The sequence below is a fragment of the Schistocerca gregaria genome, chromosome 3, assembly GCF_023897955.1.
Source record: "Schistocerca gregaria isolate iqSchGreg1 chromosome 3, iqSchGreg1.2, whole genome shotgun sequence".
Classification (NCBI taxonomy): Eukaryota; Metazoa; Arthropoda; class Insecta; order Orthoptera; family Acrididae; genus Schistocerca; species Schistocerca gregaria.
The window spans coordinates 389,913,073-389,938,003 of NC_064922.1; the positions used below are offsets into that span (position 1 = coordinate 389,913,073).

General features: G+C 43.0%; 1 protein-coding gene across 1 annotated transcript in view; it reads right to left on the reverse strand.

Moving 5' to 3' along the window:
* LOC126355954 (uncharacterized) overlaps window positions 1-24,549 on the reverse strand; it is a 113,099-nt gene extending 88,550 nt beyond the window's left edge. Inside the window, exon 1 of the mRNA XM_050006543.1 lies at window positions 24,300-24,549. Coding sequence (XP_049862500.1) covers window positions 24,300-24,395 — 96 coding nt within the window. The 5' untranslated portion in view covers window positions 24,396-24,549. The remainder of the gene's footprint in view (window positions 1-24,299) is intronic.
* Window positions 24,550-24,931: the final 382 nt, after the last annotated feature.

The following is a 24,931-nucleotide window of genomic DNA, read 5'->3' on the forward strand; positions in this document are numbered from 1 at the left end:
TATTGCTAAACAATTGATTCAGCTTATTAGGGGTATAAAGCTAAACAGCTGTGATCACGCTAGTTCATTTCCACTGAGGTTCCACACCACCGTAGATCATCTTTGAGAGTAGTGTCTCTAGTGTTTGGTACGTAGATGATGTTTGTCATTTCGCATTATTTATGTTAGATCGCGTGACCATAAAAAGGGGCAGAGTTGGTCAATTGATCAGCGATTTTTAGTCAGGAAATATAGACAATTGTAATATAAAGGGTTATTTTTAATCTACAATAAATATATAACAAGAAACAACGTTTATCACTTAGTGGTATTAGTTGCCTTAATCATTCATTTATGTTGAGGTTGTAATTTATATGTTAAGGAGCATTAAGAGACCCTAAGATCTGCCAAATCATCATATTAGCATTCAATATTTTCCGTTGCACACTTGCATTTTACCCCCGCCTGGAGTAGCATGTTGGAATTCCATCGTTGTTTGGGAACTTGAAGTCCATGAATGGCTCCAAATGGTCACCAAGTAGCCGAACATAATCTTTCCAGTCAACAATCGGTTCAGTTGGACCAGAGGTCCCAATTTATTCCATGTAAACATAGCCCACACTGTTACGAGGTCACAAACGCCAAGCACAGTGACTTGTTGATAACTTCGGTCCACGGCTTAGTGGGATCTGCGCCACACTCTAACCCTACCATCAGCTCCTACCAGCTGAAATCGAGACTGATCTGACCAGGCCACAGTTTTCCAGTTGTCTAGAATCAATCCGGTATGGTCACAACACCAGGAGAGGCACTGCGGGTGACGTGTTGTCAGCAAAGGTACTCGCGTCAGTCGTCTGCTGTCTTAGCCCATAGCAGCCACTGCCTGCAATAATTCTGGTGATTCACTTTTTCATAAAATCTAGTGTAACGTGAATTTTTGTAACCAGACTATCTCATCACCCCTTTGAAACGCGGAATTGGCCACTAGATGTCACGAGATGCGGACCCACCAGTATAACAGAAGGCGGAGAGTATTGTGTTGTCGGCAGAGAAGGAGTGACAGCAGAGTGGGTCGCTCAGAAGAGCTGTGACTCCAAACGTGGACAAGTCACTTAATGTCCATCATGGACATTTTAACCCTTCTAAAGCTGCCCAAGTCGACTGTTGGTGATTTTATTAAGATGTGGGAACGAGGAGGAATAACCATAGCTAAACCAAGACCAGGCGGACCTCTTGTACTGGCGGACAGGGACCATCGACGATCGTTAAACACTAGGCTACTGTCTTTCAACGCCAAGTGAGCACCTTCCATAGTATGGTTATTCTTGTTTGAAATCACTGTTCTTATTGTTATCCAGTTTACCAAATCTAAAGACGTATTTAGCATAACTGAATAAGGGAAAGCCGGCCGCGGTGGTCTCGCGGTTCTAGGCGCGCAGTCCGGAACCGTGCGACTGCTACGGTCGCAGGTTCGAATCCTGCCTCGGGCATGGATGTGTGTGATGTCCTTAGGTTAGTTAGGTTTAAGTAGTTCTAAGTTCTAGGGGACTAATGACCACAGCAGTTGAGTCCCACAGTGCTCTGAGCCATTTGAACCATTTTTTTTTAGTAAGGGAAATGAATAATTTACCGTATGTGTCAAAAAGGAAGGTCCGCATGGCACTGATGGCTAGGAGACCTCGACAGATAGGATCAGCTGATCAGATATACGACGTAAATAATTATTAATCTTTGTTTTACGTACATGTTGATTATTCAACCAACTAAACGTAATTTACATGTGGAATACCTACACAGATTACCAAAGTAAAGGCCCCGGTCGCATTTTTTCTGTCTGTGAAGGCTAATGTCAGGGACTATTGTAGGCATTTTAATACGGTTCTCACTAACAGATAGACTGATTCACGAAGGAAGTTTGTGTGTATAATTTATAATTATAGTAATATCGAGTAATGTCGTAATGAACGTACTTCTATCTGTTCCGTATTTAAGTAGAGTTTGGAGTGACATCTCGTGGCAATGGCGGGAGCGACGAACTTGTCAGCAACAGGATAGGCGGTATGTGGCGGAAAAAGCAGCAAACAGTCGCCGTAACTCCGGAGAACAGCGAACCTAGATTGGAATCTAGACATCTACACGTATCTTCTGCCCCATAAATTAAGGCGCTCCACCGTGTTTTCCAGTCTCTTTGTGAAGGCTGCTCTCAGGAACTACTGTACGGTTTTTGATGCGGTTTTCATTAATATACTGATTCACGAGGAACGTTTCCGTATATAACTTACTGCCGTCACGTCAGACAAGCCGCTGGGTGCAGGTGCTTAGCGATACCTGTGCAAAGCCGAGGCAGATCGCTAGTATAACACACACACTCTCTCACACACACAAGTAAGTTAGTTAATCAAAGAACCAACCATTGTATGTTTCTTTATTTTCCCATGGATCATAGCTCTTGTTACCGACCGGAGTGGCCGAGCGGTTCTAGGCGCTACAGTCTGGAACCGCGCGACCGCTACGGTCGCAGGTTCGAATCCTGCCTCGGGCATGGATGTGTGTGATGTCCCTAGGTTAGTTAGGTTTAAGTAGCTCGAAGTTCTAGGGGATTGATGATCTCAGATGTTAAGTCCCATAGTGCTCAGAGCCATTTGAACCATAACTCTTGTTCAGCACGGAGCGTTAGGGTCGCAGAGATATCGAGGTCACTCAGGAAAACAGTCTCTACAAATTCTTTTCTGAGAATTTTGTAAACGGTTCGTGTAGCGCCGCTGACTGGGGCGAGATCTGAGCACTGCGGCGTGATCGGCGTGGACGCCCCGGCAACCGGATTCGCAGCGGAGCGTGAAAGCACGCCTCCCGGTCGGAAACCTTCTAGAAAATGGCCGGGAAAAGTGGAACACTGCAGGCTGTCGGCCGCGCGCCGCTGTTTCCGCGGGATTTGCATTCGGCTCCGCGAAACACAGAGCTTGCGGTTGGCTCGCTCGCAATATGCCAAGTACCTCATGCGACGGGAAAACATTACTCCACCTGTTTGAAGTGCTGTTTGAAGATAAGGTTTCTCTTGTAGAAACCTGTAACTTTTCACTTTTGATGATGCAAACACAACATATTGATCGATTACTTCCAACAAGTATTTTCGAATAACATTGTCATTTTATCAGCTTCATATCGCATCCAGTCTCGAATGCATTTTTTGTCAATCTTTTCTCCATCTCTCACTCTCATACTGGAATTCAATAGTTTTTTTTCCCCTCAGTCCCAGCATTATACGAAGTGAGGAGACCAAGTTCTTGATTGTCTACATTAATGTGGGTAACCGAAAAACACGGATAATCAGAAATACACGTATTTTTGCCGGAAACTACTATTTTCTGTATTTACAAAATATGAAAGCCTTCTGGATTACTTATGCGTTACTCTCCGGAAAGTGATATCTGATTTACAAAATCACACTGATTCGTATCACTTCCTTTCAGTTCATTTCCGCGAAAAATTCGCCCTGTTCTTTCTGTTCTTTTTCTGGTTAGCTTTTTTTCCTGATTTTCCGACGAGTCAACAAAACATCGGTATAGTTGCATGACACGTGAAGCTGTATTCTTCTGACCGATCTTGTGAAACAGTGTTCTGGCTGTAAAGACGTGTATGGCGAAAATATCCACGTGTTATAAAATAGCGATGCCAATGAACTGGGGTGAGGATACACAGTATGTTTGGTAGAGGAAGAGAGTGAAAACTATACGATACAAGAACCCATTTTCAGTCAAAACGTGACACTGAAACTCATTCGTCTGTTATCAGAGAGTGCCGCACAAAATTCGTTCGACTATTCCAATGTTTTTAATGTAAAACATTGGTCACATGCACAATAGTGTATTCTAAACGGAAATATACGTTGTAACAGAACATTTTAGATTTCTTCATTTTTTTATTTTGTCAAACATGTTTACTCTGCGAATTAGCACCATCAAACTGTGTTTGGTCTTCAGCACCACTTTGACCACTGATTACATAACTTCACTGTTTAATCGGTTCCGACGTGTTTCCATCACGTCGAATGTGGAATTTTGCTTGCTTCTCGCCTTCAGCTACGAGAACTGTGTTACAACACAGACAGTGATAATTTCGCTATTTTCAGTAATATGACAGTTTTTCTGCTTATTTCTCCGCATTTTGCTCTTTGTTCGCAACGAAAACTTCGGAAAAGATATAAACACAGTTGTCTATCACTACAATGTTAATGAGTCATAACTGGAATCAGTCAGTTAGTACAAATACTTGGTCGGAAAAATACGTGCGGATATGAAAAGAATTTTTACAAAGATTCATTCGTAGGTAAAGCAGATGGCAGACGATTCATTGGTAAGATTCTGGGGTAACGCAATCTACAAACGACAAAACATTCGTGTGACCCATGCTCAAGTGCGCGCTACACATTCTAGATATGAATAACAGATAGTTGTACACGTACATGATGTCTTGCGGAATACTTATGTAAATGTGGATTAGAAGCGAAGTATTTTCGTAGCAGGAAAATGGTTGGGTAAAGACGCAGCTGTGACCTTGTGCAGATTTCCGTACACAGATTTCCGTATAGAGTGATTTTTCTGAACCTCAGAAGCACATTCAAAAAATTTTCAGCACTTTTTATGGTTCTGTAGCTCAACCGGTAAAAACGGAATCTGTATAGCTTTCTTGTCCGCCCTTCCATCTGTCTGTCTGACTGTCACACTGTTAAGATCCTTTTTCTTTCTCAGGAACGGGTAGCGATAATTTATGTCAAATACTGCTGTCTACGGCCACTTGGCGAGGTAAATAATTTAAGCTTGTAAGCCAATGCAATCGAAACACATAATGCCATATATTCCAGATATTTTGGTATCCGTAAGCTCACTAATCAAAGCCTACAACTAAACGACCTATATGCGTAACGGGCTTCGTGTTATAGCAGTGAAGAGTGTGCTTACAACTCGAGAAGTCACGGGGTCGAATTTCGGGCAGACCACAGATTTTTCAGTTTTCCTTTTAACCTAGCCTTCACCTCTCGACGAGCACCCAGTAATGACATGTGTTTTGGATTCTACGATTAACTGTAGATTCCCTTTCCCCAGTTGCATAACTGGGGTAGTTTAGGGACACGCAACTCACCGAAGTGGCATCCAATAAAAAGAATTGCACCAGGCCACTGAGTCACACCAACTTGTTATTAATTATTATTATTATTGTCATCTACAGCGCATACATGATTAAGTGGGTGCGCTAGTCCTAATCCGTTTTGTTTTATTTTAGTTTATTTTATTTGCTCTTTTAAATTAAGTCGGTAAGGCAATGTGATGTTCAAAGCTCTACTGAGTCACATGATGACAAAAAAAAAAAAATGTTCAAATGTGTGTGAAATCTTACCGGATTTAACTGCTAAGGTCATCAGTCCCTAAGCTTACACACTACTTAACGTAAATTATCCTAGGACAAACACACACACCCATGCCCGAGGGAGGACTCGAACCTCCGCCGGGACCAGCCGCACAGTCCATGACCGCAGCGTCCTAGACCGCTCGGCTAATCCCGCGCGGCCACATGACGACGAACGTGAAAACTGTTTACTGGCGGACCATCTATATTACAAATATTATTTACCACAATTAGTATCCTAGAAGTCCCTTGGGGCCGGCCGGAGTGACCGAACGGTTCTAGGCGCTACAGTCTGGAACGCGCGACCTCTACGGTCGCAGGTTCGAATCCTGCCTCGGACATGAATGTATGTGATATCCTTAGGTTAGTTAGGTTTAAGTAGTTCTATGTTCTAGGAGACTGATGACCTCAGAAGTTAAGTCCCATAATGGTCAGAGCCATTTGAAACAGTCCCTCGGGAGTTATTTACTATCAATATTCAATTGTTTTCTAAGTTTATGCCATCCATTTCGTTGTCCTTCATTCTCCTTTCTTATACTGATGCTTAGTCATACACTACACGGCGGCAATTCATTAACTAACATACGAATTTTCCGATGTTTTTCGAGGATGTCTGAATACCTGTTCCTTCTTTCAATTCTCTTGCTGAAATGGGTGGCTATATTTCCTTCCTGTACATTTGTAATCTCATTTATGTTAGGGAATGCGTAAATAAGGCTGTTGGAAAAGAGTGATCTCATCGTATACACTTAGCTGGTGTTCCAGGCTAGTAGCTGCCTCCTTACTAAAATATGATACTCCTCTTTTTCACCATGCTTACACGTATGCTATACTCAGCGGAAATGCTATCAAAAGCCGCCTGACACAAGATTACACCATAAAAACGAGCTCTATCTCCTGCCGTCAGACCTTTCACTAGCTGTCCTTGAAGTTTATAGCAGCTCAACTCTGAATACGACTACACTTACTTCAGTGCGTTATTGTCAACATGTGTGCGACAAGAGTGTGATTACTCCTGTTTTTCACAAGAAAATGTTACGAATATCTCGCTAAGGAGTTGAACAAAGCGTTTGTCGTCGTTCCTACTTCGTTGAGTAACAATAAGACAATCTCGAGTAAGCGAAAGCGTTTCTTATTCAAATAGAGCTGCAATCGAGCACAGCAACAAAAATTCTAGCCAACAACGGTACTGTTCTTATTAATCAGCACGTACAGCCGCAAACCTAGAACTGCCACGTTACTTGTCCTTTGTCGGTCTTTTTAGATAAATTCTGGGAATTATTCAACACACGGGACTCGTCTCCACTTTTTCATCAATCAGTGAACCTCGATGATTACTATTCCATCGCGTTGCCTTTACGCCATTTCGCTTGGCGCAACCGCATCCGTTGTATTCTGTCAAGAAACTCGGTGCTGTTTTCTATGCGGAAAACATCGTCAGTTTCGCAACGACATACGTGTACAGAAAAGTGAGGTCAGTGCTGCTGACATTTCTACTACACAGGGAAACCTAAGATTGCAGACAGCGATATAGTTTTCACCAGCAACAGCAAAAACAATTAAATTTCTAAAATAATCAATTCTTGTGTACCCAAACTTATTCTCAGTCCCTTTGCAGTTTTGGACTGTAGTGCGTTGACTGTATTCCCGATTAGCTGTTCAATAACAAAATGGACTCTTTACTTGCGAAAGTGTCGATTGTGACTGTACCTTTGTGCTAGATCTGATCCAGGTCTCAGACTTCCTTCACTCAACAGAACTCACTCCAGAACCGATCTCAAGGTCCTATCTCTTACAGCTTAGTAGGTAACTTAGATGTGAGGTTAGTAATCCTAAGATTAAGCGATCCGCCCTCGTATGTGGTTAACGAGACCCTTTATTAGTTCAGCTTGTTGACATTGTGCCCTCGGCTCACATTACGATTTTCCTTTTTTCACTCAACATCTCCCTATGAATTTTTCATGTAAATTAATAATCATCCTCTTGGGCATATCAAAAGCTTATGGCCCCCAAAAATGGTCAGATTGACGGGTTCGTAGATTACATTAAGTGAAGGTTCACCGTCTACCATAGTGCTAAGTCCCTTCAAGCGTTATACGTCTGTAATCGCCTTCGTGACTGGTGATCATCGTATTCCACTAAAGGAAGTTTGGATATTGACCACTGATGTGATTTTCAGAACTGCGATACTAGTTTTGTCGCCGCGCGGGGTAGCGTCCTGTCATGGTACGGGCGGCGCCCCCCGTCGGAGGTTCGAGTCCTCCCTCGGGCATGACTGTGTGTGTTGTCCTTAGCGTACGTTAGTTTAAGTTAGATTAAGTAGTGCGAAAGCCTAGGAACCGATGACCTCAGCAGTTTGGTCCCATAGTCCTTACCACAAATTTCCAAAAAAAGATTCTAGCTTTGTCGGGAGAGAGGTCGATGTAGAGGAATGAATCGGATTTCACCAAATCTGAGCAGGGTGTAACACCCAGAAAAAAATTTCAACGGGCGATAAATAATTTTCTCGAGTTTTCTGCGTTTCCCAGTTTCAGTGTTGTCTTGTGGGCTGTCCATTATCCGTGACATAACAGGATCTTTCCAGTGGTCGTCACCCTTTTACTACTGGCGTGGCGCATTGACAAAAGTAGAATATCTTGTGAGTAGCACAACTTTCTACGTGTTTTAAACACGAAAAATGAAAGTTAAAATTCAATAACTTTTTTGTTTTGGTAGTGACATAGTTAAAAATTCGTGTAAAATGAAATATGTAGAGTTATTTTGTGAAATAAACATAATGAATGTTTGTAGAGCACAATTTTATCTACGGAGGAACAAAATTGTTATTGGTGTTGAGTCTTCAGTCTGAAGACTGTTTTGATGTAGCTCTCCGCGTTATTCCGTCCTGTGCAAGGTCAGCTCTGGGAAACTACTGTAACTTACATCGATTTGCACCTGCTTACTGTAATCTAACACTGGTTTCCCTCTAAAATGTTTACCCCTTACACTTCCTTCCGTTACCAAATCGGCGATAGCTTGGTGTTGTAGAAAGTGTCCCCTCAATCAACCACTTCTTTTAGACAAGTTGTGGCAATGTTTATCATCCATGTCGGTTCAGAACTTCCTCATTATTTACGTGATCTGTCCATCTACTTTTGAACATCTTTCAGTAGCAACATATTTCAAAAGGTGCTTCTTGTCTGAACTGTTTATCGTTCACGTTTCACTTCTGTACAAGGCTGTTCTCTCGACTTTCACAAAAGACTTCGTAACACCTAAATTTATATTCGATGTTAACAAATTTCGCTTTTTCAGTAACCTTATTGCCAATCTGCATTTTATGTCCTCTCTACTTCGGCCTTAGTTAGTTATTTTCCTGCCCAAATACCAAAATTCAAAGACTACTTTTATTTCATAACCTAATCAAAAAAATGGTTCAAATGGCTCTGAGCACTATGGGACTCAACTGCTGTGGTCATTAGTCCCCTAGAACTTAGAACTACTTAAACCTAACTAACCTAAGGACATCACACACATCCATGCCCGAGGCAGGATTCTAGGGGACTAATGACCACAGCAGTTGAGTCCCATAGTGCTCAGAGCCATTTGAACCATTTGAGCAGGTAACAAAGCATCTCTGTATCGGTGGTGACGCGGCAGCGACGGAAATGCCCGTGTGTGGAGCGGCGGTGCCTGGCACACAAGGACAACCGCTGGCCGGCGTAGAGTGCGCCCGTCACAACCCAACACCAACACACATGTCGCCGTGACGCAACTTTCCAGCATCTTATCACCTTCACTTCCACACTGTCTGACAGGCGCTAAGTGGCTTTGAGGACATTTTTGTAGAAAGTGTTCCTTGACATTCTCTGTCCTTCCATCCTCCATAACTCGTCATGGGCCCTTGACCTTTGATTCATTTTCGCCCTCTTCGTTCTTTTTACTTTACAGCGCTGTTCGGACAGAGTATACCACATGCAGAACTTCACATGGTCATTGTGTTTAGCTCCGACTTCGTTCACTCGATGAAAGACTTCGGATAGGTTTGGGATTTAATACCAGACCAGACGAACAGTCTAGTGACTGCGACAGGTAAATCAGAAACCGTTTTCCCCTAAGCAGCCGACTATTGTCGATGAAAATCTTTTGGCTTGAAGTTTAGCGTCACCACACTAGCTGTAACCGTGTACCAATGTATGAACCAGTAATAACATTTTGTTCTCAAGCGAATAACCCTGGAATTCATGTCCTACAAACAGGAAAGGAAAACGTTCCGTCGTTCTGTAGAGTACGTAAGTTCCCTGATGTAGACAGGCGTTTAATGAGCGCGTTATCAGCAATTACGGTGTGTGATCAACTCAACATCATATGGACAAGGCCACGGTTTTGTCCTTGTCCTGGAAAAGTGCACAACAGCTTTAATTCATGTGAAAATTACTCCCATCTCAGTCACTAACTAGTTCACACCTTACTCTCATGTATTTCGTTTAGTTCCATATTTACGACACATCACGCTACTCTTCAAGTAGTAACTTTCCACTTATTTTACTAAACATCTGCTACGGTCGCAGGTTCGAATCCTGCCTCGGGCAAGGATGTGTGTGATGTCCTTAGGTTAGTTAGGTTTAATTAGTTCTAAGTTCTAGGCGACTGATGACCTCAGAAGTTAAGTCGCATAGTGCTCAGAGCCATCTGAACCTACCATCTACTAAACATCCTGTCTACTATTTTCCACACAAGACTGTGTGTACCCTGTCTGTTGTCACACGACAGTAGAACAAACATTTCAAACTTTCTTTCAGGAATCAAATTTTTAAATGTAAGGAGTATAAAACTGCTTGACGCACTCTCGTCTTCCGTTAGTTTGTGCTTTACAATAACTAAAACACTTAAAGGATAATTACGTCGACTTGGACCACTCGGTGTTTAAAGAGGGAAAATACTGTGCACCACATTACTGATTCCGCCAGCAACAACATCTTAAGTGGTACAACCCTTTACCACATTCATAAGCTATGGGAAATGAATCAGTCATTTCTCGAATATCGATCGCGCTATTATTCTTCTTTTTTTGCGAGTTATGGGAGAAAACCATGGGCAGTCTAAACTATAGTGACCAAAGTGGTCTTAAAAACGTGGTGTTCAAAAAATGGTTCAAATGGCTCTGAGCACTATGAGACTTAACATCTGAGGTCACCAGTCCCCTAGAACTTAGAACTACTTAAACCTAACTAACCTAAGGACATCACACACATACATGCCCGAAGCAGGATTCGAACCTGCGACCGTAGCGGTCTCGCGGTTCCAGACTGGAGCGCCTAGAACCGCTCGGCCACTCCGGCCGGCCGTGTGCTGTTCCTTGTTGTGGAAGGTGCACGAACGAGAGTCAAGCATTTCTACCCTTCTTTCTGGCCACCCAGCAAGTAGACTACCATTTCAGTGAAGCTGACCAATGTAACACACGGTATGTCCTTTTCTTTGTTTCTATCTTTTGCCTAACATGAGCCTTTCCATTGTTCTGTGGGTTGCTCCGATCTTTTATTTGCGGAATTTATTAAAAAGTCCATGTCTCGGAAACTTAAGTTAGCACTGTTTGAACGCACTGCTCAAATTTACTTTCATCCTTGATCTGAAGACTGAATCTCTCTGTCAACAATTTCCATCCAAGTTTGATGTACCAGAAGACTTCACATCTTACATCACCCTTAATATTTACGAGACCGTTGAGACATCTACTCGCTGTCATTTTGATGAGGCATGTTGCAAATGAAAACATTTTCTGCTCTGATCCATTTGTCGGATGAAATTTTAATTTTGGAAAGGTTTATGCTTATGTCAACTAGCTGAGATTTAGAAACAAGAACAGTAACCAAAGCCAGGAGTATTTCGTTGTCAGACAACATGACAATTTCTCCGCGAATCTCAAGTTGTTTTTTTTTTTTCCTCCTCCCTTTTTTTTTCCTTACGTCCCGTCTTCCTTGTTTGTTTTCGTTATCGCCAGTTATAAGAAAGGTGAGAATTGGTAACATGGAGCCACCTTCTTTGATACATCTTTACATGAGAAAATCTTTGCCCGTTCTCTAACACCTATAAAGGCTGAGGAAGCCGAACGGAATTTGTGGAACATTCGGATATGGCCGCTGACAAACCGTCCCTCACACACATGTTGTACATTGATACTAAATGAAGGGACGTGATAGAGTAGATGGAAAAGGGGAGGGGATGGACTAGGAGAAGGAGAGAGAGTCAGCACCAGGTAACTGTTTTTCAGACTGTTCTTATTTACGAATATCTTCCAGTGCGATACCGGAAATCCAGTTCGCGGCAGGCGCAGCGGGCAAAGCGCCGAGACAAAGAAAGCCGCCAGCTATCGGTCGCTGCCCCGGGAACCTGCTGGCACTGCAGCTCAGCTGAGCCGCACCCATTGTCAGCAACACAGAGGAGCGCGCGGCTCTGCTTTTGCAACAGGGCGCAGTCCAGCGGTGATCCTGTTTGTGATCATTTCCTACCATAAATGTTATCGCGAATGGCGCCCTCTGTTCCGTAAAATTCAATAGATTATCTAACAAAGTCACTAAGTGCGCCATTTTCAAATACGAACAATAGGAAGTGCAGTTCGTACGCACGTGATGTTACAGAATTCTCAACACAAACTCTGCGGCTAAACATTGATAGAGACAGTGTTCCCGTTAGCGATAGGTTGCGACAAGTCAATCGGATCGAATGGCTGTGGACGTGGGAAAACCGTGCTAGAATATCACATTGTTAACGTTACATGATTCGTGTTTGCTTCACGTCACCCACAATGAACATAACAGTCTTCACCTTCATCGTATCTAAACTAACTTAAAAGTTAACGCTCAATGTTCAGTGTGCACCCCGAAGAGCCTGTTACGGAGTATTGACGCAGGTGGCAGAATAGTGTTGGCTGCTGCGCCACGTGTCAAGATTGAAGCCTCCCGCATTCTCGCGCGAGAGCACATTAGCACTATAGTGCTTAGCCTAGTAATGTTGTCGCTTATGGAAGTGCGTTAGCCATCTCGTCTACGGTGGCAGGTCGCCGTACGTAGTACGAAGGATTCTCGTAAATTTTAGACAGCAACCTAAAAATAAAGTTACGTAATTAATTTCTATGTTTGTTTGTTTACAGGTACATGTCAGCAATCTTTGTACACACTGAAACATTCTTAGCTGAAAAAGTGGAGATGGCTTCAATATTTTAAATTTTTACTGCCCCATTGGGTCTCAAAAGTAACGTCCGCCGTCGCTTTGTAGTCATAAAATAGCAAAGAGCTGAATTCGTGCACTGGGGTCCTGTCAGAATGTGTTTCCTTCTGCTGTAGCACAGAAATCTCTTTGGTTGTCATGGTTCAGTGACTTTGGTCACAGTTGATAGTAAACAAAAGAATGTCGTATGTGTCGTAAGAGTTTATTGGCCCTGCTGACGTGAAATGGCATAACTGCGACTGTTTCGATGTTTGTAATCTGAATTAGAATATCTTTAGTTAATGTAAAACGATATTACTAATATAATAAGCAAACAGTTCAATCAGATACGAAGAATATATCCTGACGAGACTGAGAAGTCTCAGTTGTTTTTTCGCCCATATATTTAGAAAAACAATGTATTACTTTGGTTTTAGTTGCTTTGCTCATACATTAAATTTTTTGGTACAGATTTTCGTCCTTTAGACTGAGAAGGCTTATTTTTGGTCGTCTAGTACAGCGGTTCCCAAACTTTTCCTTTGACGGAACACTCTGCGAATCCCGATACTTTCATGGAACACCTTGTTTATTTTAAAGATAACGAAAATTTAAAAAAATTGTTTTATGCAGTGATTACTTCAATTTTAAATCATAACTAATAACGCAGGGCATAATGAAATTTTAAAATGTGATTAGTATTGTTAAAAGCAAAAAAAGATGCCATGTCTTTAATAGTTTTTCACGGATCACTTATTGACTTTCCGTGGAACACCAGTGCTCTGCGGAACACAATTTGGGAAATCCTGCTGTTCAAATGGTTCAAATGGCTCTGAGCACTATGGGACTAAACATCGGAGGTCATCAGGCCCCTAGAACTTAGAACTACTTAAACCCAACTAACCTAAGGACATCACACACATCCATGCCCGAGGCAGGATTCGAATCTGCGACCGTAGCGGCCGCGCGGTTCCAGACTGTAGCACCTAAAAACGCTCGGCCACTCCGGCCTGTAATCCTACTGTAGTGGCGTGCTATGATGCTGTGACGTGGGATTTTTCATTTCTGTACCAGAACTACACTCATGTACCTGAAAACAAACAAAAAGTTAATTACATGACTTTATTTTTTCAAGGTGATATTTAGACCTTTGAGACTAACTGCCCCCTTAACTAGGAGTAGCGACGTCCATAATCAAGTTTTATGTCGCCGTGTCTTCAGTGTCGGATTTGCGTAATTACATGTTTTGGATACTGTTGTACGTCGAATATCGTATTACGTGTCATTGTTCTCTAATTTTTCCGACAACCCGCTTAGAAAATAGCTCTTTTATGGGTGTGTAGGCAGCGACTGACAGAACGAAAGCGGCCCGCGGCAAAAGAAACGCCAGCATCAGACAAAGGGACAGGAGGGCGCCACGCCGAAGCCCGCGCACGCCGCACGCTCCCGTCCCATCCTGTGCGGTGCGGGGCAGAGAAGGGAAGAGAAGGGGCCCCGCTTTCCCGCGGATGTGGGCCAGCGGCGCCGCTCACTGCAAGTAGCGCAGCCAACGGGGTCAGCCGTGTCTCTGGCCGCCCCTACACACTGCCAGTACACACCACACCGTCCGTCTCCCTACTTCCCGTGCAACGCACGGAAACCAAACCGGTCCCGTGCGGCTGTCACACTGCGTCGACTGCACCGTGACGTGTATTAACGGAAGTTCAATCATACGAGCTTGTCGTTGCGGTCTTCAGTCCTGAGACTGGTTTCATGCAGCTCAACATGCTACTCTATCCTCTGCAAGCTTCTTCATCTCCCAGTACCTACTGCAGCCTACATCCTTCTGAATCTGCTTAGTGTATTCTTCTCTTGGTCTCCCTCTACAATTTTTACCCGCCACACTGCCCTACCGATCCCTTCTTCAAGTCAAGTTGTGCCACAAACTCTTCTTCTCCCCAATTCTATTCAATACCTCCTCATTAGTAATGTGATCTACCCATCTAATCTTCAGCATTCTTCTGTAGCACCACATTTCGAAAGCTTCTATTCTCTTCTCGTCCATGTTTCACTTCCATACATAGCTGAACTCTATACAAATACTTTCAGAAACGACTTCCTGACACTTAAATCTATACTCGATGTTAACAAATTTCGCTTCTTAAGAAACGGTCTCCTTGGCATTGGCACTCTACATTTTATGTCCTCCCTACTTCGACCATCATCGGTTATTTTGCTCCCCAAATAGCAAAACTCCTTTACTACTTTAAGTGTCTCATTTCCTACTCTAATTCCCTCAGCATCACCCGACTTAATTCGACTACATTCCATTATCCTCGCTTTGTTTCTGCTGATGATCTTCTTATATCCTCCTTTCAAGACACTGTCCGTTCCGTTCAACTGCTCTTCCAAGTCCTTTGCTGCCTCTGACAGAATTACAATGTCATCGGCGAACCTCAAAGTTTTTATTTCTTCCCCATGGATTTTAATTCCTACTCCGAATTTTTCTTTTGTTTCCATTACTGCGTGCTCAATATACAGATTGAATAACATCTGGGAGAGGCTACAACCCTGTCTCACTCCCTTCCCAACCACTGCTCCCCTTTCATGTCCCTCGACTCTTATAACTGCCATCTGGTTTCTGTACAAATTGTAAATAGCCTTTCGCTCCCTGTATTTAACCCCTGCTGGCTCTGAGCACTATGGGACTTAACATCTACGGTCATCAGTCCCCTAGAACTTAGAACTACTTAAACCTAACTAACCTAAGGACAACACACAACACCCAGCCATCACGAGGCAGAGAAAATCCCTGACCCCGCCGGGAATCGAACCCGGGATCCCGGGCGCGGGAAGCGAGAACGCTACCGCACGACCACGAGATGCGGGCTATTTTACCCCTGCCACCTTCAGAATTTGAAAGAGAGTATTCCAGTCAACATTGTCAAAAGCTTTCTCTAAGTCTACAAATGCTAGGAACGTAGATGTGAAACAAAATTTATGAATGGGTTGAGAATTTCTTCGCTGCGAGCACGTAGCATGTAATCTTCGGTAACAAAAACTGAAGTAATATCAGGCGTGCCGCAGGCTGGTAAGTTGGCATCCTTGTTCATCTTGTGCAGGATGTTTCAATGTCTTTGCATCATACGTGTAGTGATGAAAGATTATGTCATGGACAAACAAAAGTAAACCCTATTTAAATATACTAAACATTATTAACATTCGATATCTTTCATCTTCAAGTCCACAAATTTGCAGCCCTCTGCAGGTAGAGGGCTTCGAACAATAGCGTGTAACATGGTGGTACGCAACGTAACGATCGAGGTGGAGCAGTGGTTAGCATCCTGGACTCGTATTCGCCAGGACGACGGTTCAAACCCGCGTCCAGCCATCCTGATTTAGGTTTTCCGTAATTTCCCTAAGCCGCAGGCAAATACCGGGATGGCTACTTCGAAAGGGCACGGCCGACTTCCTTCCCCATCCTTTCCTAATCCGGTGGGACCGATGACCTCGCTGTTTGGTCCCCTCCCTCGAATCAAACAACCAACCGGAACGTAATGTACCCTGTTCTTCAATATAAAAATGCGACAATGCACACAAACGCTGCGACTTCTGCAAATATCGCCTTGGGTTCATCGATGATCCTCCATAAAGTTCTGACTTGGCCCCATGCGATGTTCATCTGTTTGTAAAACTTAGATAACACTTTCGAGTATTTCACTTTGATAGTGATGAAGTGGTGAAAGCAAAGGTAAGGTTGTGGCTCCATGAGCAAACTCAAACATTCCACAATGACAATGCCAACAAACTAGTGAACCGTGTGGTAAATGTCTTCGTCGCCAGGTTGACGATGTTGAGAAGTAAATACGTAGGCATGGAGGGCAAAGATTTAGAATGTTAATAATGTTCGTTTTATTTAAAAAGTTTTCACGTGAAATAAACCGTAGTCATTACTTTTCAGGACATCCTCGTGTAACCCCTGGCGTTTGATGCTAAGGCTTTGAAACACCCTGTATATTAATGAGATGGCAGACTTTTTGCAGATGATGCACTTACCTGTAACGAACCACTATCCAAAAAAAACTGCAAAAATTTCTTGGTCATTCTTGATAAGTTTTAAAAATAGTGCTAAGATAGGCAAGTTCCTTTAATTATGAAAAGAAGTTTCCTACAACTACAGCACGAGATTCACAACTGGAATTAATTGCCTCATTTTAGAACCTGGCTGCAACAATTTGTAGGGATATGGAACGGAACGATCACATAGGCTCAGTCCTAGGAAAATCAGGTGGTGGTCTTCAGTTCGTTGGTGGGGTACTGGGAAAATGCAGGAAGTCTACAAAGGGGCCTGTGCGTCCCATCTAAAATACGCCTACTGCTCGAATTTGTGCAACTTGTAGCACACAGGAATAACATGGAAGATTTAACGTGTGCAAATAAGGGTAGCACGTATAGTCACGGGTTTATCTGACTCACTGGAGAGCGCCAACGAAGTAAGGAATTGACAAACGCTTGAAGACAGACGTCAATAAACCCGCGAAAGCCTACTTACAGAATTGCAAGAACCCATAGTAACGGAAACATCTAGAATTATATTTTACACAGCTACTGTGAGAAGTGAGGAGATATGATTGTGCTAATTATTTTTTGATAGTTGTCCACTTTTAATATGTAATTGACTTTCATAATACACTTTTACTGAAAATTTTCTTATTGCGAGAAAGGGATCTCAGTCCTGAATACAGGTATCATTTATTTACGCTATCAGAATACCTACATTTTTGTGGCTGTACAAATGTGCGGTATTAAACAGTCGTGATTAAGAACCCAATTTCTTCGACGTCTTTTCTTTTTGTGTAGGCCTACCAGCTTATTGAATCCGACCTCCGCTGCGTAGAGAAAATATTCAAAGATAATCTCAGAAAAGTTAGACAAGCATCTTCTCAGTCTTAATCCATTCCACCCATAGACAACACGAATGTCAAATTGTTTGAACATGAAAAAAATCATTACGTCAGGACTACGGAAATGCGGTTTAGTAAAGTTTTATACGATGAAAATCGGCTTCTGTGTGCTCCATTCCTACCTCCAACTTAACACAGTTATTTTTTTGCTAAGTTACACCCACTTACAAATCATAATACAAACACTAGATTATATTAGTAAACAAAATTCAAATAAATACGAAACATAAACGTTTCATCTGTTTGGAAATTACACCGAAATAATCACCGGATATATAAACAAACTTTTTTTCAATTCGATGTTGTCACTTTTAGCGACGTGCTAAGATTCGAGGAAATTCTACGTTCCTTCGTTTATTTACTTTTATTAACAATCTGGCATCTCAGGTATCAGTTCACTGTCCCATCCTTTCTCGCCCGACAGATCGAGTGGCGTAGCGGTAAAGGCACTGGACTCACTCGCTGGAGGCATAGGGTTCGAATCCAACAGGTGCGTCGTTACTGTTCCTTCACTGGCTTCTTCTTAGTGTCAACAAATCATCTACAGAATTCAGGAGCGATTCGTTTGGCAAGTCCTCGAATGATTCTTATCCCCGACTTCCCCAACTAAACCTGCTCTCTGTCTCTAATGAGTTTTCTGGCCACATACCGCTCCTTCACTCGCCGGCTTCCTATGCAGACACGCACTTTCCAGTTGTATACGTACGAGGTGTGGACGCACAAACAACATAGATCTACCTTACAAAACCTTAAAACCGAAAATTTAAGTGTCAACTTGAATAATACGCCATGAAACAAGAAATATTTTAAACTGTTGCATGATAAAAAATTCTCAGAAGGAACTGACTTGTTACAAGTTGTTTTCGAAATCGGAGAATCATTTTGTAGCGCCACGTCTCGTAATTTCGAAGTCAGCTATAATCATATCAAAATAGTGACAAATTCTCTGAAATATTTGTCCGCAATTTTAGCACTCATTCTGAACAAATTATAATTACTTTGCTTTCGAGAAATGTTAAATGCAGGAGGAAATCGTTTCGGAAAGCGACAGTTTGAAAACTGACAAGGCTGTAATACTATACATTATTACAACTGTAAATCTTGTGTGAGTGTTGTAAGCGTTGTCGTGATCCGCAGGATAATCAGTTTGTCATCTGCGGTCTCTCAGAGGGACTGTCTATGAGTGATACTAATACGTCAGAGTGTAATTAATGGCCATAACTGCCTTCAAAGACTGAGTGCGACATTTGGAAATTAGCTACCTGCTGTAGGAGTGGCTTTCCAATTGTTCACGGAATTCAAGGCGATTTCGAGATGGACGTCGATTCCAGTGCCAACCAACAGTCCCCGGTGAAGAAAACGGGTTTCAAGTTCAGAGACTGAGTGGAGAGAACACACACTGAACTATCAGCACTTTCATTTCAGCTTAGGTCTCTGAAATGTAGGCAAGAGTCTTTCTGTCAAAAAGGTGGATCCCAAACTTGACGCAAGGTTCTGCATTTGTAATTTTCAAGAGATATTTAACGTCTGTGGTTTCAATAGAGTCTTTAAGATCAGAGCAGGAAACGAACGTGGCTGCATCTGTCTGATCCAGGGGCGAAGCAGCAGTCATGCGTCAGAGTCTTTACTGCCAATGTTCATTCAACAAAAGTGTGATGAAATAAATCGTGGGCCCTTTTCTCCTTGGGAAAGAGAGAACAGCAACTGTAGAGTGGTATACAGCACTCAGTCTTCAGGCCACAAGTGGCCCATCGGGACCATCCTACCACCGTGTCATCCTCAGGTGAGGATGCGGATAGGAGGGGCATGTGGTCAGTACACCGCTCTCCCGGTCGTTATAATGGATTTATTTGTCCGGAGCCGTTACTATTCGGCCGAGTAACTCCTCAATTGGCATAACGAGGCTGAGTGCGCCCCGAAAAATGGCAACAGCGCATGGCGGCCTGGATGGTCACCCATCCAAGTGCTGCGCACGCCTGACAGCGCTTAACTTCGGTGATCTCAAGGGAACCAGTGTATCCACTGCGGCAAGACTGTTGCCCCAGAGTGGTATACGGTACACAAATATTCCTTCCCGAGCTTTTAGAGAGAATCGAAAAGAAGTGGCCAAAGATGGATCTGGGTGCACCTTTGAACAGACATGCGTCAGCTCGCCTACTAGTGGGAGAGGAAAAACACAGGCGGTTTTTGAGAAGTTTCCGCTTTCAGACATATTCATCGGCTGACAAACTTCGTGTTCATTTCCAGTGGGTTTTCTCAGGCCCTTCAAGTTAATTTCGTTCCTTCAACAAAACACCGAGAATTTCCCTTCTCAACACGATCTAACTGGGCAGTTTCTACGACATCCGTGGTCTGTATTTCGACTGACAGTTAAAAGTCCTATTCTCCAATTCTCCCATCACCTCTGCAGCTGACGATCTGGACATAGTTCTTACTGAGCAGACATAAGGTGCAATTGTTGCAGGTCATAGTTCCAACCTTAATTGTTCGAAATGCCACCGTCTATGAATATTCACGGAGGCTGTATAATTACAACAGCTCGGTTAATTGTCTTATGGTGATTCTCCGCCATCCGTAGAGGTCTTAAGATGACCTTCGGATGGCCGGGTACGTTTTGGCCTCAAGACTACGTGTGACAGCCAGCGGGAACATTACAGGTGTTTATCTGACGTTAAACGTAAAGATGAGTCCACTTGTCCTGACGCCAAGGTGAGTGGCTTAGTAGCGAGTTTTCTGTCGTCGGAACCAGCAGTGGAGGCCATTCTCTGTTCAGCATTCCACTACTATCTCTGGCAGTACGCAAACACTGCGTCTGCCATTCGCAGAAAAATATTCGTCTTCCCGCAGAGTCAAACGAGACAACCGAGCGAGACGATTTGTCGGAGTTCTCTGGCGAGTAAATTCCTTGAAAGGATGGACAGTAACTTAGGTGTCTGGCAGAATATTTCAGCTAAAAACAGCCTACAAAATTAGCTCGTTATTTCTGAGCTGGATGTATCAGTTCATTATATCGCTAGAATTCCTCGAGCTGTATGTTCCACATAGTGGTGCATGTACGGTATCACAGCCACATACAGGAGGATACAGTGTTGTCTTTAATCAAGAATCATAAAAGCTTCTCACCCTTTGAGAAACACAGTGACTTTCACGTTCGTCATTGAACCATTAGCAGCTATGTCAACAACTATTATACCTACAATAATGGATACGAATGCAGAACTGTTACAGAGGCGAGCAGTTTTGAAACCGCTGGACTGGTGTGTATTCGAAAAGCCTAGTAACATTTATTGTTTGCCCACCACTCTGTATTCGGACAAACATAACAGGAACTGGAAATGATAGGCGTGAAAATATAATGGCACAACATCTACATCTACATTTATATCTATACTCATAAGCCACCGTACGGCGTATGGCGGGCAGGAAGTATCATCGTTATCTACTTATATTTCTATTCCATTCGTGTATCGACGGATGCGAAAATGACTGCATGCCTCCGTGCGCGCCCTACTATCTGTCACATTCTGATGATCCTTACGCTTGATGCACGATGGGGGCAGCGTAATGGTCACAACGTCTTCTTCAAATATAGGTTCTCTAAATTTACCCAACGGGTGTTAATTTTCTTATTAATTAAATTGTTGACAACCTACTTCATACTTTCAAATGGCTCTGAGCACTATCGGACTTAACATCTGTGGTCATCAGTCCCCTAGAACTTAGAACTACTTAAACCTAACTAACCTAAGGATATCACAAACATCCATGCCCGAGGCAGGATTCGAACCTGCGACCGTAGCAGTCGCGCGGTTCCGGACTGAGCGCCTAGAACCGCTAGACCACCGCGGCCGGGTTCATACTTTCACTCTGTACTCTGACATACCTTACAAGTGCTATTAACATGAATATACTTTTACGCAATGTAATGAATTTCGGAAGGACAATAATGGCGCATTTAAAAATGGCTGTAAAGCCGAAATTTTAATAGTGTATCCAGAAGGAAATAAAATAACAGTTAAATGAAGAATGCATTATTATTTAAACAGTTATCAACAATAATTCTGCGAGAATACATTTTTTCTTCCAAGAATCACCTTTAAGTTCCCGAGCATTTATATTACATTTTCATATGGAGATCCGCCCCCGATAGCTGAGTGGTCAGCGCGACAGAATGTCAATCCTAAGGGCCTGGGTTCGATTCCCGGCTTGGTCGGAGATTTTTCCGCTCAGAGACTGCGTATTGTCCTAATCATCATCATTTCATCCCCATCGATGCGCAAGTCGCCGAAGTGGCGTCAAATCGAAAGACTTGCAACCGGCGAACAGTCTACCCGACGAGAGGCCCTAGCCACAGGACATTTATTTTATATGGACTATACCCATCCGTTCTGACTCTAGCGCTGCGTTTCTGAATTGGTTCGGTGTCTGTTGTCATACCTACTTGATAACGACTCCAAACACTGGAACAGTCCTAAAGAACTGGTCGCACTTGCGCCACTTCCTATACAGAAGCAAAGCATACTTCGAGAACATTACCACTAAGTCTGCCTCCTGATCGATTTTCTCTGTACTGATTTTACATGACTGTCTCATATTTAACTTCTTACTAATACCACTAAAGACATACACGATTTGAGATTTTCGAAATGTTCACCACTACCGTTATGATGAGATATTGTCCGGTTATTTCTCTGTGTTGTAGACGTTATCTGACATGTATCGAAATTTACACCCTTAGAAATTTTTAAGGTAGCAAGGATAAACTACAGGAAGTGAAAGGTTACTTCTAATTTATTGTGAAACCAGATCGCATTTATAAGAGTGAAGGACATAAAATGGAGGCAGAGGTTGAGGAGGGAGTAAGGCTGCGTTGATATATTTCTTCCAATGTAATTCAATACGTACACTGAGAAAGCAGCAAAGAAAACTAAATAGAAAACTGGGAAAGGAATTGAAGCTCAGGAAAACGAAATAGAAACTTTGAAGTTACCGGTGACACTGTACTTCTGTTAGAGACGACAAAGAACTTGGAACAGCAGTTGAAAGGAATGGACAATGTCATGAAAAGAGGTTATAAGACGACCCGCAACAAAAGGAAAATGAGAATAATGGAACACTTTCGATTAAATCAGTTTTTAATGCTGAAGTTAGACTAGAAAATGAGACACTAAAAGCAGTCGTTAAGTTTCCCTATTCGGACAGGAAAACACCTGATGATGGCCGTAGCGGAATGGAGGCAAGAAAAGCATTTCAGAAAAAAAAGAAATACTTTTCTACATCGAATATAAATTTGAATGTTAGGAATCCTGTTTTGAAGGTGGAGAGTGTCCTTGCACGGAAGGGACACATGGATGATAAGCTGTCAAGACAAAAAGATAATTGAAGCTCTTGAAATTTAGTCATACAAAATATTGGAAATTAGATTGGTACAGTGAATAACTAATGAGGATGTACTGAGTCTAATGGTGCAAAAAGAAATTTACGACACAACTTGACTAAATGAAGGGATTAGTTAATATATCAGATCTTGAGGCGAGGAATTACCAATTTGGTAATGGAGGTAAAAATTGTTGTGCAAGACCAAAGATGCATACGGTAAGGAGATCCAAATGGATGTAGGTTGCAGCAGTTATTCAGAAATGAGGAGGTTTGCACAGGATAGGCTAACGTGGAGAGTTGCTTGAAACCATTACTTGGACTGAAGACCACAACAAAACAACAACAACAACAACAACGGAGACGACGACACCAACATCCACATTTAGAGAGTGTTTTTATTGATAACACCAACACGAAATTTTTTCCAATCTTCTACAAGGCTAGCAGCTGAAGTAAGAAATTAAATATTCATCTTTTGGATCTGCACCTCTTGTCTTTCTTTCCGTGTTTCCAGTTACATTATGGGATGTAGATTCCGCCTTTTAGCACAAACACTGTTTTTTTCTTTTCACCCAAACGTGTTTCGGCATCTCTGTGCCATCATCAGTCGGTTTTGTTTAGTGAAAACGCGATTTTACTTTATATGGTTTTGCAGTACCATCTGTACGGTGTCCTGCACTGACAGCTTGTCATGTTTTGTTGTGACTGACCCTTCTTCTTTTGCGTTCTGAGGGGACTTCAGAGACATTTACTGTACTTTTTTTATAAACGCCATGGCACTTCGCATATCGGGTTAAGGACAAGAGGTTTATGAGAGAGAGACTACACAAAGTACATGACTATAGGGGTGCAGTGCCCTCAGAATGCAAAAGAAGAAGGATCAGTCACAACAAAACATGACAAGCTATCAGTGCAGGAGAACATACATATGATCCTGCAAAACCATACAATCTAAAACAAAACCACTGATGATGGCACAGAGATGCAGAAACATCTTTGGGTAAAAAGAAAATAAAATGTGTTCAGTGTTTTCGCTAAAAGACGGAACCTATATCCAACAATAAATTAAAATTTGTTAGCCACAATTCCAGGGTGATATAGTGGACAACATATCTGCCTAGTAAGCAGGGAATCCAGGTTCAAATCCCATCTTTGGCACAAATTTTAATTAATTACTTCAGCTTCTGTCCGTACAGAAGATAACGTTGCAACTCAATATACCTCCAGGAAAATGTAATCCCATCAGATCAAAGGTCCTTCTGCAATTGTTTGCGATCGTCCAACGAAGATATTTTTCTGTACACAACAGCATCGTTACTGAACAGTGCTATACTGCTGCTGATCCTGTCTAGGTTTACCGGTACGTACAGTGGGATGGTATAAGAGAAGAGCGAGTGACGGTCGACTGCTTACCGGGGGCGGCTCGCAGCTGAAGGCGGACTCGGAGGGCGCGTAGTCCTTGACGGCGACGGTGGCGAGCGAGTCCTGCTGCTGGTGTTCCTTCTCCATGTCCGGCGCGGCGCTGAGTGAGCGGCGGGCCCGCGGCCGCGCGGCTAAACCCGCCGCCCCCCGCCACCGCCGCCGACACACCGCGGGGAAAGTCGGCGAAACGCAAGGTCAGCGCCGGCAGAGCTGGGAGCCGGCAGCCGGCGGCCGCGGCTCTGCAGCCGGTGCAGCGCTGCATGGGAGCGCTGGAGCCGTCATTGTCCTGCTTTCCGATTTGTACGCAAACTGCGAGCGATAAGCCGGACCGGGATTCAGAACGTCTCGTATCGCTCGACAGAGGAAAGGTCACAAGACCTGATCCGGTAGCCTTTAGATCAGTGGTCGTCAAACTACGTTGCTCAATTAGGGAATCAGGTGAGATATTATACACAATAGACACATGGTAACTTGTTTTATTCAGATATCGGTAACAATTGTAATCTGCGTGTGATACAGTACGATGTTTTGCTGTCTCAACTCCGTACTTGAGGTTTACATGGCGTTTACGTAGAGCGAGACACCATGGGGCTACGAGAATAGTGAAACAGTCATTGTCGTTG